Source organism: Quercus robur, chromosome 2 (assembly GCF_932294415.1).
Source record: "Quercus robur chromosome 2, dhQueRobu3.1, whole genome shotgun sequence".
Taxonomy (NCBI): Eukaryota; Viridiplantae; Streptophyta; class Magnoliopsida; order Fagales; family Fagaceae; genus Quercus; species Quercus robur.
The window spans coordinates 79,294,137-79,308,328 of record NC_065535.1 but is presented as its reverse complement, the minus strand read 5'-3'; the positions used below and the strand labels follow the sequence as shown (position 1 = coordinate 79,308,328).

At 34.5% G+C, this 14,192-nt stretch overlaps 1 protein-coding gene across 1 annotated transcript in view; it reads right to left on the bottom strand.

The window, feature by feature from the left end:
* The window catches only part of LOC126715187 (casparian strip membrane protein 3), an 87,691-nt gene extending 87,024 nt beyond the window's left edge, over window positions 1–667 (bottom strand). Inside the window, exon 1 of the mRNA XM_050415667.1 lies at window positions 612–667. Coding sequence (XP_050271624.1) covers window positions 612–621 — 10 coding nt within the window. The 5' untranslated portion in view covers window positions 622–667. The remainder of the gene's footprint in view (window positions 1–611) is intronic.
* Window positions 668–14,192: the final 13,525 nt, after the last annotated feature.

Genomic DNA, 14,192 nt, shown 5'->3' with positions numbered 1-14,192 from the left:
AGAATTTGAGTACAATAAAAATAAGAATAATGATACATTTTCAAAAATTTTACAATAATTTCCCAACAAATCCTATGTAGTACGCAGTTATTGATTTTAATTTGGGCACAACACTAACATCATTTTTAAACCTACTAATAATAGCTTGTCGTGTAAGATTTGTTGTGAAAATATTATAGACATAGTATTACTCCAAAAATAATTTTGGCGCCCAAACATAATCCTTAACCTTTTAAACCCAAAAAAAAAGGCTTAATAACAACAATAAAAATTAGCCAAAATAACCATAAAAAATCCAAATAAAAACAAGACTAAACCAAACAACAAGTGAGCAATTATTGAACAAAAAGCCTATTTGAAAACAAAAAAACAAAAATCCTTAATCATTCAAATTTGTAACTTATTTAGCCCATTACATAAAAATAATCTATAATTTCATTTTTTCTTTAAAATAAGTACCAAGAAAAATACTATAGTCATAAATTCTCCTTAGTTTGCGTTTTAACCCAGAATTAATTGCAGCTATTCTAAGGATAAAATCTAGGATAGACACCCCTCTATTCATGCCACCCTAGGCTTGGAACTCTTCCCCTCACCAATCACAATAGCACCTGAGTTCATTTTTGCTTAGAAACTAGCTTGGTGCTAAAATTCAAAACTTTTGAAGGGCTTTGAGTTGAATGTGTGCCCCGGAAAGGAGAATGGAAAGAGTATTTATATAAACATGCAAGCCATTGATATTTTCATTTTCACCTTCTTCTTTTTTTTTTTTTTTTGGGAAGGGCAATGGGTTGGAGCTCGGCACATTTTCATTTTTATTGTTACCTCTATCTATCTATCATTGTCATTAATACTATTTTTTTTATTTTTTATGTATCAATCATAACAAAGTATGCCATCTATTGAGGACCGGTTTTTGAAATGCTACGTGTCTTCACTTGTTTGGCCTTCCTTGCTAACACAAGATCAATTTGGGGAGTTGAATACGCCACTCTCGTCTACAGTGGCAGCTCCATGTTTACTTAATTTTTTTAAAAATATATATATATATATATATATATATATATATATATATATATATATACACACTAAACAAACTTATTTCACAACAATATTGTTTCTTTAATCCGAAACAAACAATCATCAAACGATATCGTTTGATTTAAATGAAGAGTTCTTGCATTGGATTGATATGGCATTGTTAGGTTCTAAAAGTTTAGAACAATTGTCAAATTGTGAACACAAACTTGTCTAGATATAGATCCTAGAGTCTATAGGTATTATTAGACAATACTCAAGGTGATACAAGTCAAGATTCAAGAAAATACAAGCTACAGAAAGAAGAGCTTAGAAATTGCCTAGTTCGACTGATCGAAAGACAGGCTCGACCGATCGAAATATGGGTCTATAGAATTTTAAGTTCGGCCTAACAGCAGTTCAACCCAAAAAAGACTAGGGTTTCAGATCTACTTTTTCTAGTATATAAAAGAAACCCTAGACACATTTTATTATGACTTTGGAGGTGCTCTTGTGAGATCTAAAAGGTTTTGTGCCTTCCTCTATCAAAGTTACTACTGGATATCACTCTTATATCTTTAAAACTGGTAGATCTGAAGTTGTTGCAAGAAGATCAGTAATAGCTGATGATCTAAACCTTTAAGGGTGGTCTTGGAGTTACAAACAATAGAGTTTGTGTTGCTAAATCTTTGAGTGGAGTCTCAAAATCACAAGTGTGGGTGCTTGTGTTGCAAAGGCCTAATAGAGAAGGTGTCCGTGAATTCAGAACTTGCGCGTGGTCGTGTCACTAAGTTCTATATGTGGTAGCAATAGGATGTTAGTGGTCTAAATCTTATTGTAAACTTCGATTCTCTATAGTGGATTTGCTTTTTACCTTGACAATAGTTAGGTTAAATCATCCTTAGGTTTTTTTACTAGTTTGGTTTTTCTGGGTGATCATATCATTATGTTTTTTAAATTTCAGCTGCTTTGCATGATACGACTTTATTGTTTTAAACTGGATTTGAATAATAAACCTAAGTATTCACTTGGCTAATTAATTAGGTTAAACAATCTAGTTTACATGGATCTAAAAGACCTAACAGGCACTATTTTGTTTATTTCACAAAACTGAACTGTTGAGTACAACACAACATTACTTAAGTGAAGAGATGGTTCTCTCTCGCGTGCGTATTGCAATTGCAGTTTGTTAGTTACACCACGTGGAAGCATGCTATACGCAGAAGCTTGTAACTGCAGTTTGTATATAAAGCAAGTAGAGAGCTTGTTAGTTTAATTTTTTACGCATTTTGATTCTTTGATCACCAATTAATAAAAATTCCATTTCTATCTAGAGAGCTTGTTATTTATTTATTTTTTCTTTGTATCAGAGCTTGTGAAGCTCATCAATGGCATCCACTAAAACAACCAATCCTACTCTTACTCCTAGTGCTCAATCAGAGAGTACTTCTAATGAACCTAGTCCAAATCCATATTTTCTTAGTAACAGTGATAATCCAGGTAGCATCTTGGTTACTCAACCATTACTTGCCACTGTGAATTATTAATCATGGTCTCAATCCATGATTCTTGCACTTACTACAAAGAAGAAAATTGGTTTTGTGAATGGTATGTTAGAAAAATATTATGAAGTGAATAAAGAAAAATATTATGAAGTGAATAAGAAATTAACTCCTAATGTGTCTACTTGAACATGATATTAAAATGGTAAGAATCCTTTAGTTTCACATAGGAAATGATGGAAAAGATGAGTTTATATGCTCATAAATTGGATATTGGGTTGGACTTTAGGCATGTGTGAATTGGTCCTTTTTGTCCAGATAATAATAATATTTTATTTTTTTGAGTCAGTAAGTCTGTATACAGTAGTTATTTCTAAAACAGTAGGTCTGTTCAGTAACGTATATATTTATAGTTCCTTATTCATGAAAAATAACTTTTAAGAAACTCTTCTAGAGAGAAAATATTGTGTGCATTAACATTTGAGTCAAAAAGAGAGAAAGAGACATAGATTAGTTCGAGAGCACGAACCTTGTGTGCTTCTCCATGCTGTAGATCATTTAATCCTATTAAGCAGACATCCATAAGTCTCAAAGTATCACAAATTGTGTGAGGGGTGAAATCTATTTTAAGGAGATTGTGTCAAACACAAGACTTGATCTGTACCATTCATCCTTCATGCATTTGGTCTATGAGTTTTTAATTATTTTGCAGATTTCTTCTTGTATATGCAATATCTTTTTATTGTTTTTGTCCATTGTATCTATTTGCTTATAATTAGATATGTATGTTGTTCCTTTTTACTTAATAACAAAAGTAAATTGTTGAAATATATCCACCATGGTAAAATTCCAATACCATATCCAAGTTCTTCTCTGTTTGAAGATTGTTTGAGCTGTAACACCATAGTCCTATTTTGGCTCTTCAATTTTATGCGCAAAGACATTTCCTGTAGAATTATGTACAGTGAAACAACAAGAGAAGTCTGGATTGAATTGAAGAATCACTATTCTCAAGGAAACACTTGTTAGATTAGAAATTTGGGATAAACGATTTGGGTACTCTCATTTATTTTCCAGGGCTTGAAGTAGCAAGGAATGAGAAAGGCATCACTTTGAATAAGAGGAAATATGCATTAGAGCTCCTTAAGGACAGGAATGATAGGTTCTAAACCTGTGAATTTACCTATGGAGCAGCAGTTGAGGTTGTCCAAGGAGGAAGGGAAATTGCTCAAAGATTCTACTCAATATAGAAGACTTGTGGGCTGACTCTTGTATGTTACCCTTACTAGGCCAGATACCACCTATGCAGTTCATAGGTTGAGTCAATTTCTTGAACAACCAAGGGAACCTCACATGAAAGCAGCACTCAGAGTTCTTCAGTATATAAAAGGGATACCAAGCCAAGAAATTTATTTTCCTGCTAAGTCAGATTTGCATCTTAGAGCATTTTGTGATGCAGATTGAGCAAGATGCCCAGATACCAGAAGGTCTCTAACGGGGTATTGTATGTTTTTGATGAATTCCCTAATTTCTTGGAGGTCTAAAAAGCCGTCTGTAGTGTCAAGATCCTCAGTAGAAGCTAAGTACAAGTCTATGGTAACAACTTATGAGTTAGTTTGGTTACTCTATTTGTTGCAAGATTTGCATATATCATATCAGAGACCAGCTTTATTATACTGTGATAATCAAGCTTCTATTCATATAGCAGCAAACCCAGTGTTCCATGAAGGTAGGAAGCACATAGAGGTGGATTTCCACCTGGTGAGAGATAAGGTTCAAGATGGTACAACTAAAACTTTTCATGTGACAACCAATAATCAGCTTGCAGATATCTTTGAAAGTTCTAACACTTCATTAGTCTACGCAAGAGAAGAAACACTACTGCAATCTCATGAAATTGAAGTGAATCACGATATTAATATCTCAATAAGGGATAATTATGGTTGGTATAATGAAGAAGAAATGGTCATCTATGTTTTTACACTAAATAAATCATGGGACTGCTTGAAACTTGGTGTTGGGTTAAGTATCGTACCTGATTGTAAAAGTATTTTTCTGTACCTATCTAAACGACATCGGGTCTATTGGTTTTTGTTTCCAGCTTCCCCTCAATCTTATCCGCTTTTGTGGATGACTATAATATTTGCTGAATGGGAGGGAGGTTTGCTGTATTTGTCAGACTCTAGCATCTTCTTGTTTTGGGCAGTGCATACTGAAATTAAGGGTGGCTGAAACTTATCTGATCTTGACCAATCTGCTGGCCAAAAGCCACCAGAAGCGACTCTTGTGAAAGGAAAACAACCCGACTAATTTGCTGAATTTAAGTATTTAAGACAATCGGCATTAAATGCTGATTGCATCTTTTCGAAGATCAGGATGTGTGTTTAAGTGTGGGTATTGATTAAAAACAGCTTCATTTACTACTCAGTGTGTTGTTTGGCCCAATCCTCATGGTCACGGGCTGGGTTCTTACCTTGTAAAGTGTAAACCACCTTGCATGGACTTTGAACCATCATTTGGGATCACTCTTGTGGAATGGTCTGGTGGCCCTTGGGCCTACTTAATTCGTTCCAAATATAAACTGCCCTTGACATCATCAAGTGTAAAAAACAAGACCTTGTGAAAAATATTTTGTTGACAGATTTACTGGGTAAGTTGTTATTGGTAAATGGAAAAATGATGTTAATAGTGAGCCAAGATGAAAACCAATAAAAAGTTAGTCACATTCATGGATAGAGCTATTCTTGGATTTGGGGGATAGTGGCCTCCCATAGATTTTTTTTTTTTTATTTATTTATTTTTTTTTTTTTTAAATTTTTAGTATATATATAATATATTATTTTTAACAATTTATTTAAATAAAATTGCACTTTGCCCCCCTTAACAATATTATTGATATTTTTAAATTCTATATAAAAAAAAATTAGCCAAACAACATAAATTAAGCCCAAACAACACCCCAAAACAAACACAAGAAAAAAAAAAAAAAAAATCAAATCCGGTTCTAACTAGATATCTAACTAGCCTAGGAGTAGGAAACACCCAACTTACCTCACACATATAATAAAAGGGAAAAAAGAAGGGGATTTCTAAGCCATTCAAAAAAAAAAAAAAGAAAAGAAAAGAAAGGAAAACCTAACTTATGGCTAAACACAGAGGAGAGGAGCTCGACAACTAGCAGCACTGGCACTACAAGTCTGCAGAAGCAAAGGTATCCCTCTCATCTCATATTCAATCCTTGTTTGGTTAACTTAGATTTAATCATGTGTTGACACTTGGCACTGTTGTGACTTGTAAAGAAAACTTAAAAGAGAGCACAGAGCAAGAGCAGGGACGGAGAGACTTAGAGACATCGAATATACTAGAGGAAACTAGAGAGAAAGAGTCAAAGAGAGGTAAAAATCTGACCCATCTTTGTCTTTCTCTCTTTAATATAGCCCATAGTGCATATTCTTTTATAAATAAAAAAGTTGTCATCTGACAAACACAACACAACACATCAACAGTCAACTCCTATTGCCATAGCCTGTGTTGTTTTGTGAGTTTTTGGTAGTTTTGTCTTTAGCCATAGCTTGTGATATTTTGTGATTTCTTTTGTAGTTTTGTCTGTAGTGTTTTTGTCCATTAGTTAGTGTCTTTTAAAACATTAAAGTTTTTTTTTTGGGTAAATAATTAAAAAAATTATTTGCAACTTTAAAATTTATTGGTTAGTTGTTGAAACAAAATAGAAGATGAGTTTTTGTTAGACGCTATGATGTTATTCATTGAAAGGGGCATTGCTGCACAATTAGCACGGATTCAATCATAAATGATTTCGAAGATTTAAAAAGACGGCGAGTTCCATTTTCATAAATAATTGCATTGTAATATCTTAAAAAACAATAATTTTGTGTATTTTTCTTTGTTGATGGTTTATTAAATGAATGTTTATTTGGAGTTTCAATTTTTTTTTTCTGGTTTATATTTCTGCCCCCCCTAACTCCAAGTCTTGGCTCCGTCCCTAGTCACATCAACAATTTGTAAAAATGTTGTAAAATAGTTTATACTTGTAATATTACTTTTGTATAGCCTTGAGAGTTGACATTGTACACGGGAAAATTTCCTTAATTTGATTCTTGCTTAACAGGTGTGGTGAGTATACATGGAAACTAATATATACTAAGGGCAAGACTTAGGTATGTTGGGTTAAAATGAATTGACCTCCTACGAATTTATAAATTACCCAAATTAATTAATTAGGTTCTGTGGGGCCCGACAACAGATGGGCCAGATCCACCTATTCACAGGGACACTTAAGGCCCAGGCCGAGGAGGATAGTAGTCCCAGCCTAATAAACACAAAGCACTAATGGGCCATAGAAGCCGCCGAGGAAGGTACAGCCCTCGGTTAGCCCAGAGCTACACTAAGGAAAGGGGTAAAAGCGGCAAAGGGATAATCTTGTAAGAAATATAAAATATCTAGGACAGGCTGTCCAAACTACCTGCCCTAGACGGAGCTTTGCCTCTCACCGAGTCGTGTCTCTTTAGCCTACTCAACCACTCCCAACAGCTCAGGTCTTAAACTGATGGGACAAGTGTCAGGCTAGGAAAGTTCGACCCTACACGTGGACGAAGGAAATTGAATGCATGCTAATATAAAAGGAAAATTTGCAACCTAAAGGAGGGGGATTCTTCCGGAAAGAAAAAGACCTAAAGGGGTGAACACCTCTAGATCATGCATGAACAACTTAACAAAACCACGGCGGAGAAAACATGACTTAGCCTTTCGACCCCACTCTCTACAAATGATATTGTACGGGTCCATTTACGTGCGAACCCAACCCTACTGTGGTCCAACGCGAATCGTGTCCCTACAGGTTCAATTACATGCAATAGCATGGTAGCACAAACAACTCATCAAATTATTTAAATGCAGCGGAAAATAAATTTGACACAGGTGATTTGTTTACGAATGAGAAAAACTACGAGGTAAAACTCCGTTGGGTGATTTTAAGGTCACAACTCTCAAGAATTCACTATTATCAATCACAAGCAGTTACAAGTATAAAGAATCTTACCAAACATTTGGCCTATCCCAAAATACCAATCTCCATTTGAACCCTTATCCCAATACTCAATTGGATTTGTATTATAACGGCAATCTTTCCGTTCAATGCATAAATCCCAGTACGTGACTAACCAATGATGTACGAATCCCAATACATGACTAACTCCAGCAACTTGAAGAGGTTGTTGGGTGCAAAGTTCTTCAGTTTATCAACAATAAAGATCAGGAAGCTCTTTGGTCACAAAACCCTTGGCGTAAAGACGCAGTAGCTTCTTCAGAGAGAATAATGAACTAGGTCACTATTTACATGCACGACGGCCTTTAAAATAATCTTTATATATGTCTAGGGTTGTGAGAAAAGAAACCCTATACAAATATACAAGCATGGGCCGAAAATCAGATCCAGAACTTTTGATTTCATAAGTTCGACAAAAACAGCTTGTGTCGAGCTTCTATCAAGCTTTAACTTTAAATGTTGATAGAAGTCTTTCTGTTAAGATTGCTGTCGAGCTTTAATGAATAGCTCTTTTTCACTTGTTTCTTGGTTAGTTCTTCATGGCTTTAACACTTGACTTTAACAATATGTTTCTTGAAGTACTAAACCCATCCTAGATCTACACAATTACAAGTAAAGTATATTTAGTCAAAGGATTAACCAATTACATAAAATATGTCCCTAACAACTAATATACTAACAGCTACAAAATCGAAAAAGATCCACTTAGATTAATTTTGTTTGTGTTAGATCAAGAAGGAACTAGCACATTTTGTTAAATCTTAAAGTTGCATTTGGATTCAGATGTAAAGAATAACTGTTATTATAAAATCAATTAATATAAATTTTAAGCATGTTTTATGAATTATGGTTGAGTTTTGAAGATTTTATTCAAACATAATTTATGATTTATAATCTATATAAAACTGAAGAAGTTCAAATTTTGGAGAAATGTAAGTTGAGGAAAAGAGAAATAGTGAAGGGTTAGCTTGAGATATTTCCACCAGGCTTTGAGAATATTTGACAATTAATATGATTGGTGGGTTTCAACTAACTCAAAAATAAATTTTGAATTTTTTTTTCCTAATTGGTGACACATCAATTTGTAAGATCAATATAATTATAGTATCTGCAACATTACTCTATTTATTATTTAATTTCTTGCATGGAACTCAAGTTTAGAACTCGATTTTTATGAGTTCAAAATGCAGAGAGAGAGAGAGAGAGAGAGAGAGAGAGAGAGAGATTTTGGACTTCTCTACATTGCTGGAGATGGCTTCGAATTATTTTATTTTACTTTTTCAATTGATCCTTGCCTAATTTAATTTTATTCAATTAAAATCTGGTGTTTTTTTTTTCTCCTATATATATTTTTCAAGCTTTTTGTTTGTATTTTTTTTCCACTTTTTTTGTTTTGTTTTGGATCTATATTTTTTGAAATCCTTTTTCTTATTTAGATTAAGTTTGAGCATCTACTTTGTTTAGCTTTAGGTTTCATTTTAAATTTGATAAATTGCATTTCGGCTTGTGTGTTTTATTCCTTAGGTAAATATGTTTTTAGACCCTTTAAAACACAATTGGATTAACCTAGTTAATTAACCAAGTTATTACTTAGTCCAAATTCCAGATCTAGGTTATCACAATCAAACAATCATATCATGCATAGTAGTGGAAATATAAATAACACAATGATATGATGACCCAGGAAATCACACTGGTAAAAACCTAGGGAGGATTTAATCTAGCTATCCTCAAGGTAAACCTGAATCCACTATAAAAGAATCGAAGTTTTACAATAGCAACTTAGACCACTAACATCTTATTGCTACCCACCAGTAGAAACTTACTGACACGACCATGGACTCCTTCTTTCTTGGATTCTCCAGCAAGTACAAGCACACCCGCTTGTGTTTCTTTAAGCTTTTGTTGCAGCAACTGAATGATCATCAAGCTCTTAATCAAATCTCTTTCTTGATAATCCTAAGCATGTGTGAAGGCGACCACCTCTAGATCTCACAAGAGATTCACACACACAGCAAATAGAGTAACCTAAAAAATGTGGCTAGGGTTTGCCTTTTATACTTAGGGCAAAACATAAAACCCTACACATTTTAATAGGCTAGGGCTGAGTTGGAAAAATTTGCAGAAAAAACATTCTGTCCGAGATTCGATCGATCGAGCCTGTTCTTCGATCAATCGAGCCAGGCCGAAAGTCACTAATACTTCTGCAGCCACTCGATTCCAACTTTACATACAACACACACACTTTGAGCAAGTCTAAACAAGACTAACAACTGTTTTGATTATGGTTTGCCAACATTACACATTAGAGTTCTAAATACATTAGTTCCTAAGTCTTTAAAACCTAACAAACTCCCCCTTTGGCAATCCGTGACAAAACACAACTTAAAAGCTCAAAGTTTACAAAGAAAAACCCTTTACAAAAAAATGCCCATTATAACAAATTCAATCCTAACTACTATCCATCAGTTGCAAGTGTAGACAGCAGCTCAATTGAATCGACCTGTATATTTCCTGAAACACTAAACAAAACGCATAAACGCATGTGTGGAAAATACAAGTAAACAAAATAAATTCTTGATTTCACTCAACACAAAATAAAGACATATATCAATGAATAACACATAAATATAAATCAATAAGCAGTGAAACAAGAAACAAAAATAAAACAATAAATGTATCTCCCCCTAACATGAATAGCCCAACAAAAATACATTAAGAGCCAAAAAAGGTAAATACAACGTGAAGTACCTAGATACAATCTAAACACACAAGCTCCAACAAATAAAAAAAAACTCTCCCCTTGAGAACAAAAACCTCTATAAGTGTCCCAAATGTACTCCCCCTTTTTGTGACGGAATGCCAAAAGGCAATCAAAATCCATCATCAAAAGGAGGTGGCAGTGAGGATCATCGAAACTGTGCCAACTCTGCTCGTAAGGCACGGATCTCATCAAGCACGTCCACCAAAATCTGTCCATGAGCCGCCTGAAGGGTCAAGACATGATCCAACGTATGTTGAATGTCTGAATCATTCGAAGCAGTCGGTGGAGGAACATCAGCATCAGCAGCACAAGCACTAAACGCCTCAGTTGTATCAACACCTGTAGAAGAGGGATGAGGGGGTATAGCACCAGAAGGCTCAACTCTAGAATGCGTAGAGCCAACTCTCAAATGAGCAGCCCTCTGCCTAAGGAAGGTGGCACCTATGGGAGCTATAACATGTATGAGCTCACCAGTAAGGAAGTCAACTAAATCGAGAAACAAAAAAATCCTATGAATGAAAATAGGATGAATAAGAGCATGAGCGACGGTTGAACTCCTATGAATTTCGTTCAAAGAACAAAGAAATAGATGAGAAAACTAATAGATGCACCAGAAACAAAAGCGTACAAAAACACACATCGCTCAAGAGGGATGGTGTGGAGATAAGAAATAGGCCACAAAGAATGACACGCTATCCTAAAGAAAAAATAGGTAGTCTTAGTAAGCCCAGTGGATGTGATCCGAGGATCAAAACCCCACTGGATAGAAGACCCAGTGATGTATGACATAACGTCATCAAGGAGTGGAGACTCCTCATAAGAAGAGACAGGCTGCCTAACGACTGGAACCCCAAGAGCTTCAGCCACTATCCTAGGGGGGTAATGGTGAACTCAACACCTTGTATCCAACTCCAAACAAGGGTGTTGGAATCATAGATGTGGCAAGAGACGTTCGAAAAGAACTCTTTAATCAAGGCGGTCGGGAGTGGATGATCTACTTCCAATAGAAACAACCAGCCTTTACTCTCAAAGTTTGCCCTAATGGCAGGATCAAGCTCATCTAACACAACAGATCGCTTAACCCATATCTTTCTCTTACTATTCAGCTTCTTATAAACCTCTCTGCTTTTGTCATTCCAAAACAACTCACTTTTAGAGGGAGACTTAGAGGAAGTGGAGGGTGTCCTATGAGCTCTAGTCTTCCTAGGCATGGTGCTAGGATAAGGACAAAGACACAAAGCAGAATAAAAAAACAAAAAGAAAAACCAAGGGCAGACTGCAAGTTAGCACAAAAAAAATATAGAACAAAAATCTATATGATGCATGAACAGTTAAATGTCATGATGCAAGAGTGAAACTAAGTTTAATTTAAGTTCAAATTCACAAAATTAGCTTAAGCATAGAGTTTCTAACAGAAACCCCAAATTTGAAAAACCACTTGTTCAATTTGTAAAAAATTGACCAATTGATCATCACACAAGTCAGAATATAGAATATAATGATTAATTACATCAATTCAATAAGCCAATTTCATCAATTAAACTCAATTTGAACAAAATCCCCAAATTGGGTAAATACAAGCCCTAGAAATTTCAATTTCTCAAAATTCAGCGAATTGATCAAATTAAACCATCAAGATCAAGTTTATAATATCCTAGAACAAAAACCCATTGATCAATTTCAGAAAATTTGGCTTGAATCATCAAAAATCTCAATTTTGCATAGGTCCGAAAATTAACCCAAAAACCATGAATTAATGCATGAAACATGAAATAAAATACAAAAGGAAGGGTAAAAAGGACTTACCAGCCTTGGGAGAGGAAAACCTTGCAAAAAGAACGGAGGAAAACGACAAAAAAATGATGGTAAGCCTTGTCCAATTTGGAGAGAGAGAGAAAATTTTGAAAAGTGAGTTTGAACAAGTCAAACTCAGTTTTTAAAAAACATGATTCACAATTTTCGATTGATCGAAAATCAATTTCGATTGATCGAAATAGACAGAGACTCCCTTAAATTTTTAAAAAACAATTTCGATTGATCAAAAAACAGACTCGATCAATCGAAACAGACAGAGGCTCACTAAGTTTTTGAGAAAAGATAGTTTTTTGAAAAAACAAAACACATTTTAGAAAACACCTCAAAGCAGTCAAATTGATGAACAAAATGCATGAGTATGTGATGAAATGTTTTTCAAAAACAACAGTTTTAAACCCAGTTTTCCCAAAATTAAGATTTTCAAACATTCTCCATAAATTCTCAAGCATCAAATCTATTTTGCATAAAAGCTCAAAGTATTTGCAAACTTGGTTGGTTAGACCAAACACACACAATAACATATACAATGTTTAGGAAAGAGTAACTTGTGTAGTGTGTGCAACTAGCAAAAGCTTGAGATATATGTGAGGTGATATGTGAATAGCAATTAATCACAAGGTCTACAAAATTCATCACATAGGATTTGAAAGAGACTATCACCTAAAGAGTTACATCATATAACTCCCACATCTCCTAGATCATAAGCTTGCAATCATGTAAGTTTCTTGATTTTTGCCATATATTGTATACACAAGTTTTATTGTTCAGAAACTTAATAAAAATCCGGGATAATGTACACATCAATTTTATTTATTTGATTTAGCTTTAAGTCCAATAATGTACACACCAATTTTAATATTTAAACCGAGGCTACATCTTATGTTCTTTTTGTGCATGTGCTACACTTTTTCGAGTACAAAATCTTACGATATGCACTAAGGTGTTCATGATTGGCTAGTGAATAGTGGTGAGATGGTTATTTATACATTTCTCAAAAGGTTCAAGTCCGACAGTCAAAGACATGTGACTTCAAGACAAAGTGATCAAAACCATAAACATCTTTCCCACATAACATGCACTACAAAGTTTCAACTAGTAAAGTGCAATAAGTAAGCTCATCAAAGCTAAATAAGGTACAAAATACATGTTATGTGAAAATAAATTAACCAACCTTGTTTTCAAAACCAAGAAAATAGTGCAAAACACAATTTGCTTTCTTTTTTTTTTATTTGAAAAAAAAAAAACAAAAACAACCTAGAATGAAATGCATGAATGTTATGCAATGCAAATCCTAGAAAAAAAAAAAAAAAAAAAACCAAAGAACAATGGTCACAAAGAATATAGCAATGAAGCACAAGGACCATGTTAGAAGGACTCAATTAGATTGAGCCTTTTGCATCCAAAACTTTTTAGATGCACCATGAGCATTGGAGTTCTTATTCACATGGGAATGATTTCCAACTCTAAGATTGGAATAAAGGTTTAGAGCTTTTACCAATTCACCAATGAGTACCATAGAGTCTTGTGCTTGAGGCACATGTACTTTTGGTTTGTTTTCTCTCTTAGCAGCTTGCAGCTTGTAACAGTTTGGACGAATGTGTCTAGACTTTCCACAAAAATGACAAACCCATATAGGCTTATCATGTGACTTGTCCTTAGAAAGGGAAGACTTCTTAGGTTTGGACTCTTTAAGATCAACCCTAATCTTCCTAGGAGGTGTAACTTCTAAGGGTTTGACAACCTCACTCACAACCTCGCTCACAGGGGGTTCAGAAGAAAATGAAGGAATAAAGATAGTGGAATTGGGTGCAGACACATTAATACTTTCTACAAAACCTAATCTAGTTTTGTCAGAAGGAGACTTTTAAACACTAAGCATATGATCAAGTTGGAATTAGCAGACCTATTAGTTTGTTCTCTAGCAACAGAAAGCTCATGTTCCAAATTCTCAACTTTATCAAGCAAAAGCATGTTCTCAGTCTTCACATTATTCAAAAGTTTAGTAGCACCAATCAATTTAACAAGCAAATTT